Source organism: Rana temporaria, chromosome 11, assembly GCF_905171775.1.
Source record: "Rana temporaria chromosome 11, aRanTem1.1, whole genome shotgun sequence".
NCBI classification, from domain to species: domain Eukaryota; kingdom Metazoa; phylum Chordata; class Amphibia; order Anura; family Ranidae; genus Rana; species Rana temporaria.
Window position 1 is genome coordinate 151,374,509 of NC_053499.1, and position 14,111 is coordinate 151,388,619.

At 47.2% G+C, this 14,111-nt stretch overlaps 1 protein-coding gene across 2 annotated transcripts in view; it reads left to right on the forward strand.

The window, feature by feature from the left end:
• ANKRD27 (ankyrin repeat domain 27) overlaps positions 1-14,111 on the forward strand; it is an 83,754-nt gene that overhangs the window by 35,840 nt on the left and 33,803 nt on the right. For both annotated transcript variants that reach the window (XM_040329461.1, XM_040329462.1), the window contains exons 6-14: positions 1,436-1,495; positions 2,155-2,208; positions 2,435-2,500; positions 3,902-3,978; positions 4,866-4,987; positions 6,302-6,380; positions 8,699-8,831; positions 10,815-10,904; positions 13,802-13,929. In XM_040329461.1, coding sequence (XP_040185395.1) covers positions 1,436-1,495; positions 2,155-2,208; positions 2,435-2,500; positions 3,902-3,978; positions 4,866-4,987; positions 6,302-6,380; positions 8,699-8,831; positions 10,815-10,904; positions 13,802-13,929 — 809 coding nt within the window. The remainder of the gene's footprint in view (positions 1-1,435; positions 1,496-2,154; positions 2,209-2,434; positions 2,501-3,901; positions 3,979-4,865; positions 4,988-6,301; positions 6,381-8,698; positions 8,832-10,814; positions 10,905-13,801; positions 13,930-14,111) is intronic.

A 14,111-nucleotide genomic window follows, 5' to 3' on the forward strand; every position in this document is an offset into this window, starting at 1 on the left:
AGCTCAGGTGCATCCTGTTTCCACTGATCATCCTTGAGATGTTTCTACAACTTGATTGGAGTCCACCTGTGGTAAATTCAGTTAATTGGACATAGAAGGTCCCACAGTTAACAGTGCACGTGAGAGCACAAACCAAGGATTGCATGGAGGCACAGATCTGGGGAAGGGTACAGAAATATTTCTGCAGTGGCAGTGGGCACTGTGGTCTCCATCAGTAAATGAAAAAAGTTTGGAACCACCAGGACTCATCCTAGAGCAGGCCACCCAGCCAAATTGAGTGGTCGGGGGAGAAATACCTTAGGGAGGTGACCAAGAACCCGATGGTCACTCTGACAGAGCTCCATGGTTTCATTGTGGAGAGAGAAAAACCTTCCAAAAGAACAACCATCTCTGCAGCACTCCACCAATCAGGCCTGTATGGTAGAGTGGCCAGACAGAAGCCACTCCTCAGTAAAAGTACATGACAGTCCATCTGGAGTTTGCCAAAAGGCACCTGAAGGACTCTCGGACCATGAGAAACAAAATTCTCTGGTCTGATGAAAGAATGATTGAACTCTTTGGCCTGAATGGCAAGAGTCATGTCTGGAGGAAACCGGGCAACGCTCATCACCTGGCCAATACCATCCCTACAGTGAAGCATAGTGGTGTCAGCATCATGGTGTGGGGATGTTTTTCAGTGGCAGAAGCTGGGAGGATCAAGGGAAAGATGAATGCAGCAATGTACAGAGAGACATCCTTGATGAAAACCTGCTCCGGAGCACCCTGGACCTCAGACTGGGTCGAAGATTCATCTTCCAATAGGACAACAACCCTAAGCACACAGACAAGATAACAAAGGAGTGCCTATGGGACAACTCTGTGAATGTCCTTGAGTGGCCCAGACTTGAACCCGATTGAACATCTCTGGAGAGATCTGAAAATGGCTGTGCACTGACGCTCCCTATCCAATGGAGTTGTCTGGAATGGATATGTAGAAATTCTGCACAGCGAGGCAAGCCAATGCTGAAGTTGGAGGTGGTGGTAGCAGAAGAATTCCGGGAATGGCCAAACTTTGAGCTGTGTGTAGCCCACCCTGTTCGACAGAAGCTGATTGATTGATTGGTCCTACTAGAAAACCTGCTTCGATCAGCGGCTTTCAGCCAATCAGCTGCTGTACTGATCTGTGTATTCTGACAGTGGAGAGTGCCCGCTGTCGCAATACAATGTCCTGGTGGGAATGGGGGAGATTCCTCCAGTACAGTGATAAGCTATCGTAGTAAGCTCATGGTTCTAGTAATGATTGGAAGCTGATCCTACCAACCGTGTGATCACTGTGACAGCCAATCACCTGATCGGGCAGTCCTTCGAACCCCGGGGCATAAAGATTCTTTTAAAGGGATGTTGGGATTGTGCTGGAAAGGGGATAATGTTTTTTTATATGTTTTGTTTCTTTCAGGACTCGGTTAATGCAGTTTACACAAAATGCCTCCAGCATTTGCTCCGAGACTCGCACTTGGTAAGTAATCGCGCTTCCAGAGTATTGTTTCAAAATTTTAGGGTTATACTGATATCGAGCATTTGTGCGAGTACAAATGCTCCAGATGCCTAAACCGATTCCTGGGAGAGGCGGCGTTGCTGCGCAAAATCGTAAGTCAGCAGGCGGAGTGGAGAGCGAGTTCTCAAGCAGTGGAAATGGGTAAGCTGGCAGGGGTGCATTTTCCATCAGGATTGGTGACCAGAGCCGTCCCATTCGGTAACAGAAGTGACATTCCCTGTCGCCGTCAGCGATTGAACATCCCGACGCCCATCTTGGTACACCCTGCACTCGACCGCAGTAAGCCAGCAGTTGACATCTTGTTACCATAAAGTTCGGGCTGGGTGTTACAAGGTGTCCACTGCTTCTTACTGCAAGGGTGTACCAAGATGGGCATCGCAGGCAGCATAGCATTGCAAAATTATTTTTCTCTTTTTAAAGTGTTACTAAACCCACAACAGTAAAATCAGTCTGTATGTGCAGTCTTTGGTTGTTCTGAGAGAAAATCTGTTTGGAAAGTGAGAATAAAATGTTCCACGTGTCTTATCTTGGCTGGTATAAATGTAACATACGGTACATTTATGTAGTATATTCTATGGAAGTGTGATTCTGTTCTGTAACCGTCACTTTATGTTCTGCAGCGGTCTATTGCCAAGCAAGAGGGTCAGATGAATTTGATGAAGCAAGCAGTAGAGGTAAGAAGATTATCATTGCCCCTGCAATGACCTTTTTTTCTTTTCCCTGTTATGGCCTGGTCAGTGTGGTCACCTTTACCCCCTGCAGGAACTAATAAATTGCCACACTGTACAACCATAGCAATACGGTCAACATAATGCAAGTTTGACTATGTGCTGTATTTATTTTGAGAACTAGTGTGTGTGTGTGTGTGTGTGTCCTCTAATTTTTTTTATCCCTTTTTAGATGTATGTACACCATGGCATTTATGATATGATCTTCAAACAAGTGGGGACCATTGAGGCAAGTGAGGTACGTTTCCTGGGAAGAGGGTAGTCAAGCAAATCATTGATTTTAGGTCAATATATTGTTTTAGCATTTATTTATTTATTTTTTCTCTTTCCCTTTTCTTTTTCTCTTCTTCTCTTCTCTTTTCTTCTCTTTTTTATTTCCTTTGCCCCCGCTCTTCTTTTCTTCCCCTTTTTTCTTCTTTTTGCTTGTCTTAATTTTTCTTCTTCAATTCTCTTCTGTCTTCTTTCCTCTTATCTCCTCCCTCTTCTATCATTACTGTATTAATGAGCTCTTTTGAAGCAGTAAGGGGAAAAAAGGAATAAATATATAACTACTATCTAATTTCCAGTGTGGATTTAATTGTAAGGATGCTGGGAGCTAAACCACTGGATTTCCTCTTTTCTTAACTATTGTTTTTATGCCTGTGCTTTCCACTTTTCCATTCTTGTCTCTCTTCTCGTCCCTTCCCTTTCTGCTGCTTCTCTCTGCTTCTCGCTTCTTCTTCTCTCTGCTTCTCGCTTCTTCTTCTCTCTGCTTCTCGCTTCTTCTTCTCTCTGCTTCTCGCTTCTTCTTCTTCTCGCTTCTTCTTCTTCTCTCTGCTTCTCGCTTCTTCTTCTTCTCTCTGCTTCTCGCTTCTTCTTCTTCTCTCTGCTTCTCGCTGCTTCTTCTTCTTCTCTCTGCTTCTCGCTGCTTCTTCTTCTTCTCTCTGCTTCTCGCTGCTTCTTCTTCTTCTCTCTGCTTCTCGCTGCTTCTTCTTCTTCTCTCTGCTTCTCGCTGCTTCTTCTTCTTCTCTCTGCTTCTCGCTGCTTCTTCTTCTTCTCTCTGCTTCTCGCTGCTTCTTCTTCTTCTCTCTGCTTCTCGCTGCTTCTTCTTCTTCTCTCTGCTTCTCGCTGCTTCTTCTTCTTCTCTCTGCTTCTCGCTGCTTCTTCTTCTTCTCTCTGCTTCTCGCTGCTTCTTCTTCTTCTCTCTGCTTCTCGCTGCTTCTTCTTCTTCTCTCTGCTTCTCGCTGCTTCTTCTTCTTCTCTCTGCTTCTCGCTGCTTCTTCTTCTTCTCTCTGCTTCTCGCTGCTTCTTCTTCTTCTCTCTGTTTCTCGCTGCTTCTTCTTCTTCTCTCTGCTTCTCGCTGCTTCTTCTTCTTCTCTCTGCTTCCCGCTGCTTCTTTTCTCCGCTTCTCGCTTCTTCTTTTCTCCGCTTCTTCTTCTCTCTGCTTCTCGCTTCTTCTCTCCACCTCCTCTCCGCTTCTTCTCTCTGCTTCTCGCTTCTTCTCGCTTCCTCTCGCTTCCTCTCCACTTCTCGCTTCTCCTCCCCACTCTTCTCTACTCTCCTCTTTATTTCTATACTGATGAACTCTTTCAAAGCAGTAGAAAAAAGGAATATATATATGTGATTACTCCCTAATGTCCAATGTGGATTTAATTGCTAGGATGCCGCCTTTAACAAGATTACAAGGAGTCTCCAAGACGTCCAGCAGAGGGACATCGGTGTTAAGACTGAGTTCAGGTAATGAAATTGCGAAGAAGGTCAGGAGTGGCCCATTGTTCAAGCTTTGCGGTATATGAAAGGAATTCCATGTCCTCTTATATTTTAGTTATTAGGCTGTTGAGCATCTTAAAGTAGAGCTAAAGTTCTGCTGGCAAAAACTGCAAGTAGTCGGGGCTCTTTATTGCAGAAGATGTATGCACAGCTCAGCTTACATTGCCAGCACGGTCCCTGTGTGTGGGGATGACTGACTCAGTTTGTATATATGTACAAGGGGGGCAGCCATATTTGCTCATTATTTACTTTTCTGTGACTGTGTTTATGCAAGCCAAGCTTGAGCGGAATTCCAGCCAAGGTTTTCCCGAGTAAAAATTTGACCGTGTGTACGCAACATAAGGCCCCTTTCACACGGGGCGGATCAGTAATGATCTGCCCCGTGAACCTCCACTTTCTTAGCGGGGATCGCTCCGTTGATCCCCTCTGAGCCGGCGGATGACATGGCTGTCCCCGCACGCTGTGCAGGGACCGCCCTGTGTTTTCTCCGCTCTCCCTTAATGGGGGGATCGGATGAACATGAACCGTCTGTCCGCGTTCACCCGATCCGATCCGCCAGACGGATGGAAAAGTAGGTTTTTCCTCCGACACACTTGGAGGTATGTTGCGTACAGCACAGTGTATTCAGTGGCGTTAATAACTTATAGCCAAGTGTAGACAGTAAAGTGGGCTGCGGTATGTCGTATACAGCACAGCCAGAACGGAAAAACTGTTGGTAAGCAAACCTGATGCTCTGTCTCTGTCTCCATATCATGGCAAATTTATCAATTGCATCACTGAGCAACTAAAAATGTTGATGCTTTCAACATTTCAACAGTACCTACCTATATTTATGTTGAATAACTTTCTTGCAGCATTAACATCCCCAGAGCGAAGCGAGTTCTGGGCCAGCTGAACCGGTGCACGTCCCCACAGCAGAAACTCATTTGTCTCAAGAAGGTCGTTCACACCATAATGCAGTCACCAAGCCAGAGAGGTAACTGTTCTACAATTCTAATCAGAAGTTAGAATTTTTCTTTTTTTTTTTGCTGTAGAAAGCTGTAAAAAAAAAGGCTTTCCCCTGCCAACAGCTACAAAGCTGGCCATACATTATACAATTTTCTTCTTCAATTTCCTCTTGATTTTCCATCAACTATGTAGTGTAAGGGCCTGCAGGATTGCATACAATCTGAAAGTGTTTCAGTTTGACATCATATTGTATGGTTTTAGTAAAGCCTAAAGGAAAATGTGTACAAGAAAGTTGTATAATGTGTGGAAGCGGGGGTCCAACACACCTGGTTCTGCCGAAAAAAATAAATAAAAAAAGAATTAAGTCAGCAGCTACAAATACTGCAGCTGCTGACTTTTTTAATATTAGGTCACTTACCTGCCCAGGGCACCCGCGATGTCAGCACCTGAAGCCGATCTGTCCCTCTGGTCTTGGGTGCTGCCGCCGCCATCTTCGGTAAGGGAATCGGGAAGTAAAGCCTTGTGGCTTCACTTCCTGGTTCCCTACTGCACATGCACGAGGCGTGCTGCGTGATCCCACTGGTCCCTGCTGTCTTCTGGGACCCGTGTGTCTCCCAGAAGACAGTGGGAAAGCCGGAGGAGGGGCCAGACATGGTGTAGATCGCCGCGGATACTATAACGATCTATGCCCAGAAGCGGGAGAAAATACCTGTATTGGACAGGTATCTGCTCCCCCCTGAAAGGTGCCAAATGTGACACCAGATGGGGGGGGGTTCTGATAAGTGGAAGTTCAATTTTTCGGTGGAACTCCACTTTAAGATCTACTCAGGTCTTTAGCTCTGCAGTCAGCAAAGTAAAAGCTTCCTGCTGATTGTAGAACTCTAGCGCAGACTCAGCAGGAGGTGTGCCGACCTCTGCGGTGAGACTACTGCTTCCACACAGATTGCAATGGTCCCGCTCTGTGCTTTTGATAGAAGACAAACATTTTTACGCAGGTTGTGGGTGCTTTCTAGAAAAAATGAACTTTAGGGCTTTGGGCACCTTTTTTTTGTTTTGATGCACCTGGAATGTATTTAGCCAATTTAAAGGGAAAGTTCAATTGGGCTTTAAGGGAGAGGTATGCAGGTGTTCTTACAGAAGCAAACAAATCTCATTAGCATTCCTGGCAATAAGCGGGAGGCAGGAACACTGAATCGTTTTGCAATTTTGCTGACTTTGTCACTTTTCTTATGCTGATAACTTTCGGTGATGTTCATTTGCAGTGATTTGTTACACACTAATTACTTTGTTTTCAAAGTTGTATTTTACATTTTGTCTTTTTGTATACATTGTTTTCCCTTAGTGAACATGGAGACAATGTGTGCAGATGACCTCCTGTCTGTGCTGCTTTATTTGCTTGTGAAGACAGAGATTCCTAACTGGTAGGTCGACGCTGACCTATAACTGTACCTTGTCACAGTGTATTCAATAATGTAATCAGCTAGAAATTCATAATGTTCAACTTGTGCTTTAATTGTGTCATAAAAAGGCAAAGCAAAAACCCCAGTGAGGCTGGCATGTTTCTCTGGATACAGTGTTTTCCTCGAAAATAAGCCCTACTGGGATTTTTGGGGAGGGCTGCAATATAAGCCCTACCCCGAAAATAAGCCCTAGTTTTAAAGTGGTTGTTAAATTCTAACATGCACTGTATTACAATATTATATAATGTAAACTGTGTATGTTGCTGTAATCTAGGAACCAAACAACGCTCTTCCCCTGATGCTCTCTTCTTCTGCCAGCTTCGGCAGAGCATCTGGCAACCCCCCCCCCCCCCCCCCCCCCCCCTCTGCAATGCTCGGAGCGTGCCCTGGATTGCACCAGAAAATGAAAGTGGTACTATAGGTTAGATTTAAAAATAAAATAAAAAAATAACAAACATGTCATACTTGCCTCCACTGTGCAGTTCGTTTTGTTCAGTGTGGCCAGAACATCCTCTTCTGGGGTCCCACAGCGTCTCTCTCCGTTTCTCCCCGCATCAGGTCACCCCCCTCTGGGAAGTGCTCTCCCAAGGGGGTCACCTTGTGGGCACGCTCCTGTGTCCAGCATTCGCCGTCTGTAGCCGCCGAATGCAGGACTCGGCACCGCCCCCCAGGAACCCGCCTCATTGGATTTGATTGACATCAGCAGGAGCCAATGGCTGCGCTGCTATAACTCTGTCCATTGAAGAGCCGAGAACCCGTGTAGAGAGCGACGGCAGGATACTGCAAGGGATGCATAGGATGCATTAAGGTGAAAAAACACGAAGGTTTACAACCACTTTAAGGTCAGTACGGGAAGAGAGGATCGGCGCTATAACAAGGTATTTATCACAAATGATTTACAGAAAAATGCATAGTTTACATTATATAATACTGTAATACAGTGCATTTTTAGGATTTTACAACCACTTTTACTTGGTTCCACTGGACACTGGGGATTCCTAACAGGCAGGGAGGGAGATGGGGAGAGAAGACGGCACATGTCAAGCCCTACCCCAAAAATAAGCCCTACTGGGTCTTTTGTTGCCAAAATTATTTTAAGACCCAGACTTATTTTCGGGGAAACACTGTATTTGTTTATTACATGTTTTTCTATAGTGCTGACAATTTAATGATCCCTTTACATACTGTACATTTACACCACTCCCTGCCCTCAAGGAGCTTACAATCTAAGGTCCCCATCATACACATACTAGGGCCAATTTGGTCAGTAGCCAATTAACCCACCCGCATATATTTTGGAGTATGGGAGGAAACTGGAGTACCCAGGAGAAATCCATGAGATCAAAGGGAGAACATGCAGATGGTTTCCTAGGTGGGTATTTGAACCCAGGACCCCAGTGCTGCATGACGGACGTATAAGCACTAACCTCAGTCCACACTATGAACCGCATTCGACTCGTACAGGAACCACAACGCATTCCTTTTTCATTCACATGCGATTCAGTTTGGTGCAATTTGAGCACATTCATGCCGATAAGAGGTTAGAGGTCAATTGAAGCATTTTGGGCCAGATCCTCAAAAGGGATACGCCGGCATAACTGCTGTTACGCCGTCGTATCCCTGTTTCTATCTTTGGAACTGATCCACAGAATCAGTTTCCCATAGTTAGGCAGAAGATCCGGCATGTGTAAGGGACTTACACTGCCGGATCTTAGGATGCAGCACCGCATCCGCCGCTGGGGGCATTTCGAGTCGAAATGCCGTGTCGGGTATGCAAATTATCATTTACGGAGATCCACAAAGCTTTTCAGCTTCGTTTTTTCTCCGTAAGTTTTAGTTTGCAAACGCAAAATTAGGGCTGCTTTTACAAAGTGTAAACTGTTTACACCTTGTAAAAGTAGACCCTTCTTTCCCGCGACGCTGTTATTTTTTATTTTTTTTTGTTTTTTAAATTCCCGCCGTATCTTTTTTTTTTTTTTTTCGACGCAACTTTTTTTACCCGGCGCGATTCACAAAACTCGGCGGGAGCGCGCCTAATTTAAATGGGACTCGCCCCATTTGAATAGGAACGCCTTGCGCCGGCCGGATTTAAGTTACACAGCCGAAAATTTCTAGGTAAGTGCTTTGTGGATCGGGCACTTAGGTAGAAATTTTCCGGCAGTGTAACTTAAATGGGAATATTTAAGTTACGGCGGCTGGCTGTGGATCTTGCTCTTTGCGTTCATTTGTTTTTTTTCTTTTTCTTACTTTGTTTTTTTCTTTCTTTTTTAATTCTCCAGGATTGCTAACTTGAGTTATATCAAGAATTTCAGATTCTGCAGTACAGCAAAGGATGAACTGGGGTATTGCCTGACTTCTTTTGAGGCTGCTATCGAATTTATCCGACAAGGAAATCTTTCGGCAACAGCCGCAGTGAGTACGCAGAAGAGGCATTTAATGGCTATTGCTGCAAGTGATTAAAGTAAAATTCCAGACTAAACTTAAAGGGGTTGTAAAGGTTTGTGTTTTTTCACCTATTCATTAAGGTATTACTTACCTGAGCCCGTTTGTCTCCTCGGCGGGGACGTTCCTGCCGTGCTCCTCTCCAGGGAGTCCCGGCTTTGATTGGATAGATTGATAGCAGCGCAGCCATTGGCTCCCTGTGTCAGCCAGCGGCAGCTGCAGGGGAGAGGAGGAAACGCCGCTAACGGGGACACGGGAGCCTCACCAGGCATTACAGCTGTTGTCGAACCCTCGCTCCTCTCCCCTGCAGCCACCACTGGCTGACACAGGGGATAATGTGACCGGATCAGAGAGGGCTGAAAATAAGTAAGTATAAATTAACCATTTATAAGACTAGTTATGTTTAGGCTGGAATTCTGCTTTAAAACACAAATGAGTACAGAATTGTTCAATTTCTTGTTTGTTTTTACAAAACCTTTGCCATTATCTGTAATAAAAAATCCAATCAATGCTCTTTAGTAATGGGCAGCCTTTTTCAAAAATGAATATTTCATCTCTCTTAACACTCATTGTAATATATGGTCATCCTGTTTTCCTGTGTGTGGAGTAATTGGTGCATTAGTGGAGCAAGCTGCGTAAATGTGCTGGCTATAGATTGCAGAGAGAGGCGTTGTCGTTTTTTATTGCTCGGGCGCAGTTTTAGAGTCCTGCAATAGATTGAAAGGTAATGTGGAGTTTGAATGAGGAGTTTAAAGAAGGAATTGTGTCCAGCAGCAGCAGTATACACAGAAAACACAAGAATATCATCCTCCGCAAATGGAAACTGTGAGTGCCAAGTATTCAATTTGAAATTACTTGTGGGTGGGTGACCATTGTATGTGGAGTTCCCTTTATAATTAGAACATTGTAGCTCACCGACCTCTCATCCCTCCCTCCCTCCCTCCCCTCCCTCCCTCCCCTCCCTCCCCTCCCTCCCTCCCCTCCCCTCCCCTCCTCTCCTCTCCTCTCCTCTCCTCTCCTCTCCTCTCCTCTCCTCTCCTCTCCTCTCCTCCCTCCCCTCTCCTCTCCTCTCCTCTCCTCTCCTCTCCTCTCCTCTCATCCCTCCTCTCATCCCTCCTCTCATCCATCCCTCCCTCCCTCCTCTCACTCCTCTCTCCCCTCTCATCCCTCCTCTCTCCCCTCTCATCCCTCCTCTCTCCCCTCTCATCCCTCCTCTCTCCCCTCTCATCCCTCCTCTCTCCCCTCTCATCCCTCCTCTCTCCCCTCTCATCCCTCTCATCCCTCCTCTCTCCCCTCTCATCCCTCCTCTCTCCCCTCTCATCCCTCCTCTCTCATCCCTCCTCTCTCATCCCTCCTCTCTCATCCCTCCTCTCTCATCCCTCCTCTCTCATCCCTCCTCTCTCATCCCTCCTCTCTCATCCCTCCTCTCTCATCCCTCCTCTCTCATCCCTCCTCTCTCATCCCTCCTCTCTCATCTCTACTCTCTCATCCCTACTCTCTCATCCCCTATATAGTCACTATATAGTGGGCACTACTGGATGGATGAAGTATGTATCCAACCCTCCGATCAATGCCTGTATTACCACTCTGCGTCCAAGCAGCTTGGCAGGAGCCAGGTCTTGAATAGAAATTGAAGTCAATGAAAAAGTAATTAACATAGAATTGGTATTTCTAGGGAAGAAACGAAGCCCCAGCTGCATTACACAGCATTTTATATACGGTTCATGTTTAAAGAAAGTAAATTCCTCATCTTTTTAGTGGCCATATATGTGACGATGTCCAAATCACCAGGCATGTGATTATTATTAGGAGACATGCGGAGGACACAGTTCTGCCCAAGCAACAGTCCCCTGAATGTCTGTCCTTTTTTTGTATTTTTTTTCGTTTTTTGCCGCAATGCTTTTTATTTTCCTGCCCTCATCTGTTCCACTCATGACAGATTGTGTGTTGTAGGAATCTGATGGGAATGATAAATCGTTCTTATGGCAGAGGATGAACATGATGTCCAGGGTCCCATCCGCGCCCATCGACTGCTTGTTCAAGGTGAATATTCAAGTTTAGAATGTGGTAACAAGTTATACGTTTGTTTTTGTTTTTTTCAACTGTTGAATAGAAACCTGGAGCATGTACAGTCATGATTGTGCTCCAAGTCCATGCTCAGGCAAGCTCCATCTTCGCATTGAGCATCGGTCCCCAACCTTTTTTGCACCAGGGACTGGTGTCATTGAAGAAAATTTTGCTAATGACCAGAGGGGAGGGGTGGGGGCCACAGGTAAAACTTGTTGGTGCAATGGCTGGTTTTAGCGCTTCAATCATCACAACACCATGGTTGTTATGGTGTCAGGATGATTGAAGCGCATTGTTTCTATTATTGCATTGTAATATAAAATGTAATCGTTCAACTTGCCATAATGCAGAATCAGTAGGAGCCCTGAGTATGTTGCTTGCCGCCGTTGCCCGCCACCAGATGCAGTGCGTCGCTTGCCGCCGTTGCCCGCCACCAGATGCAGTGCGTCGCTTGCCGCCGTTGCCCGCCACCAGATGCAGTGCATCGCTTGCGGCCATCGCCTGCCACCAGATGCAGTGCGTCGCTTGCCGCCGTCGCCCGCCACCAGATGCAGTGCATCGCTTGCCGCCCGTTGCCCGCCACCAGATGCAGTGCGTCGCTTGCCGCCCGTTGCCCGCCACCAGATGCAGTGCGTCGCTTGCCGCCGTTGCCCGCCACCAGATGCAGTGCGTCGCTTGCCGCCCGTTGCCCGCCACCAGATGCAGTGCGTCGCTTGCCGCCGTTGCCCGCCACCAGATGCAGTGCGTCGCTTGCCGCCGTTGCCCGCCACCAGATGCAGTGCATCGCTTGCGGCCATCGCCTGCCACCAGATGCAGTGCGTCGCTTGCCGCCGTTGCCCGCCACCAGACGCAGTGCGTCGCTTGCCGCCCGTTGCCCGCCACCAGATGCAGTGTGTCGCTTGCCGCCGTCGCCCGCCACCAGATGCAGTGTGTCGCTTGCGGCCGTCGCCCGCCACCAGATGCAGTGCGTCGCTTGCCGCCATCGCCCGCCACCAGATGCAGTGCGTCGCTTGCCGCCGTCGCCCGCCACCAGATGCCGCTCTTTTTACCAAACAGGAAGTGGGCTGTATAAGGTATTTACCGGCAGAATTTTTTTTTTACTATCCAAAGTTAAAACAACAAGGGCAGAAGATTTAAAGCGGAGGTCCGCCCACCGCTGCAAAAATTAAAAGCTCCTAACTCCTACTGGCCTGGCTGCTGGGCAAGGAGGAGAGAAGAGTAGGGAGCCTGGGCGGTAACGTCCATGCCCGTGGCTGAGGCTCCCGGAAGTGGGAACAGGATACCTGTGAAAGACAGGTATCCTGTCCCCCCTCCCCCCGAAAGGTGGCAAATGTGGCACCGGAGGTGGGGAGGAGTACAAAGAGCGGAAGTTCCATTTTGGGTGGAACTCCGCTTCAATAGAGGCAAAGATGAAAAAAATACTGAAGGTCCACTCTAAAGTGTTTTGTAACGTGACTTTACATATATCCCATTCAGATATGCTGGCATTAATAAAAGTGTAATGCCGCGTACACGCGGTCAGATTTTCCAATGGAAAAAGTCAGATGGGAGCTTTTCATCCGATATTCCGACCATGTGTATGCCCCATCTGACTTTTTCCATCTGAATTTTCCGACCGACTTAGAGAGCAGGTTCTCTATTTTTCCGTCGAAGTTTTGCCCGGTCAAAAGTCTGACCGTGTGTACGCGGCATAAGTGTTTGTTAAAAATCGAAAGGCTGAATACCGTTTTCTGACACCGCAGCTGTATGGTCACGTGACCCCCCTGTGCTGATCGGCCTCGATGGAGAGATGTGGGAGGGGCCAAGATTGCCCTGTGATGTCACCCGGCCAGCAGAGGGGAATCTCCGCGCCTCCTGCTTCTCTCCATAGATTGAGGCCAGCCAGCACACGGAGGGTCACGTGACCGCACAGCTTTCTTTTATTTATCCCCAGTGTGCGTCACTTCATGTCGTGTTTTTTTTTTTTTTGGTTGTGCACGTTATTTGTTCACTGTGTGATTAGTAGGGTGCGGGTCCTCGGGCCAGGCCTGAACTTCTTGGGAGTGGGTGGACATGGCCTTCTGGCTTAGTTCACCTGCTCTCATGGGGTCTCCCTTCGGGGGGAGCCCCACCTAGTACTGGGAGGGTTCTGTTTCGGCAGACCCTCCAAGGAAGTTGGGTCCGTGTGGGCTTCGGCTGCTCGGACCACAGTACCTCAGTCCCCGTCTGGAGCCTAACGCCCTGGGGGATCAGGGTTTGGGTCCTTTCTCACAGGAACGTTTGCACCCGTTGCACTTTTTTGTGTATCACTCTTTATATGTGTGTGCGCATTTTTTCTGCACCGGGTTGATTTTTTTGGGTGTGTTTTGCACGCCGTAGGCTTTTCAATAGAAAACTTTCATTAATGACCACATATCTGCATGGCATTTCTTGCGTATGTGCTGCATTATGCAGCTGAATAAAGAGGAGGGGGGCGTGGAGGAAGGTGCTTTCATGATGACGGAGAGGGAGGGGGGGAGAGAGACTGTCAGAGAAGAGATCAGGGCTGCGAATGACTAGACACGTACCCTGAGCACGGTAGTCGGGGCTCAGCAGTCATGATAATCGTGGTCAGCAGAGGCAGGGGGACACGGGAACTGGCAGGATCAACCAGGTTTATTACCAGTTGGGAAGAGAATTGAACAGCACAAGCACTGTAACAGGATCTTAGTTGTATTTATTTTTTTAGGTTTACAAACACTTTAAGGCTCTGGAATCAATGATAAATAAAAGTGACACCTTTTTTAGAAAATGAAATTACTGTATCCAGCTTGCTGAGCACAGCACAGTGCTCGGCGTTCATGTCCTATTCCTGTCGCTGTCCGTGTGCTGACCGTGTGTCTGTTTCCTGGCAGCATATAGCCTCTGGGAATCGGGAAGAAGTGGAGAAGATGCTGAACCAAGGAGAAGCTGATGAAGAGGCTGTGCAAAAGATGTGTCACCCTCTCTGCTCCTGTGACAGCTGTGACAAGTTGGCTTCTGGGTAAAGAAAAGATATCTGTATACTTATGAACGTTTTTTTTTTATTATTTATTTCACGCACAGTTAACGTGCTTTTACACTGAAAGCTCCCGGGCATCGGCGGTAAAACGCTGCTATTATGTGCGATTTCTCGTCGTTTTTGCTGCAGTTTTCGCCCGCTAGCGGGGGGCGCTTTTAACTTTC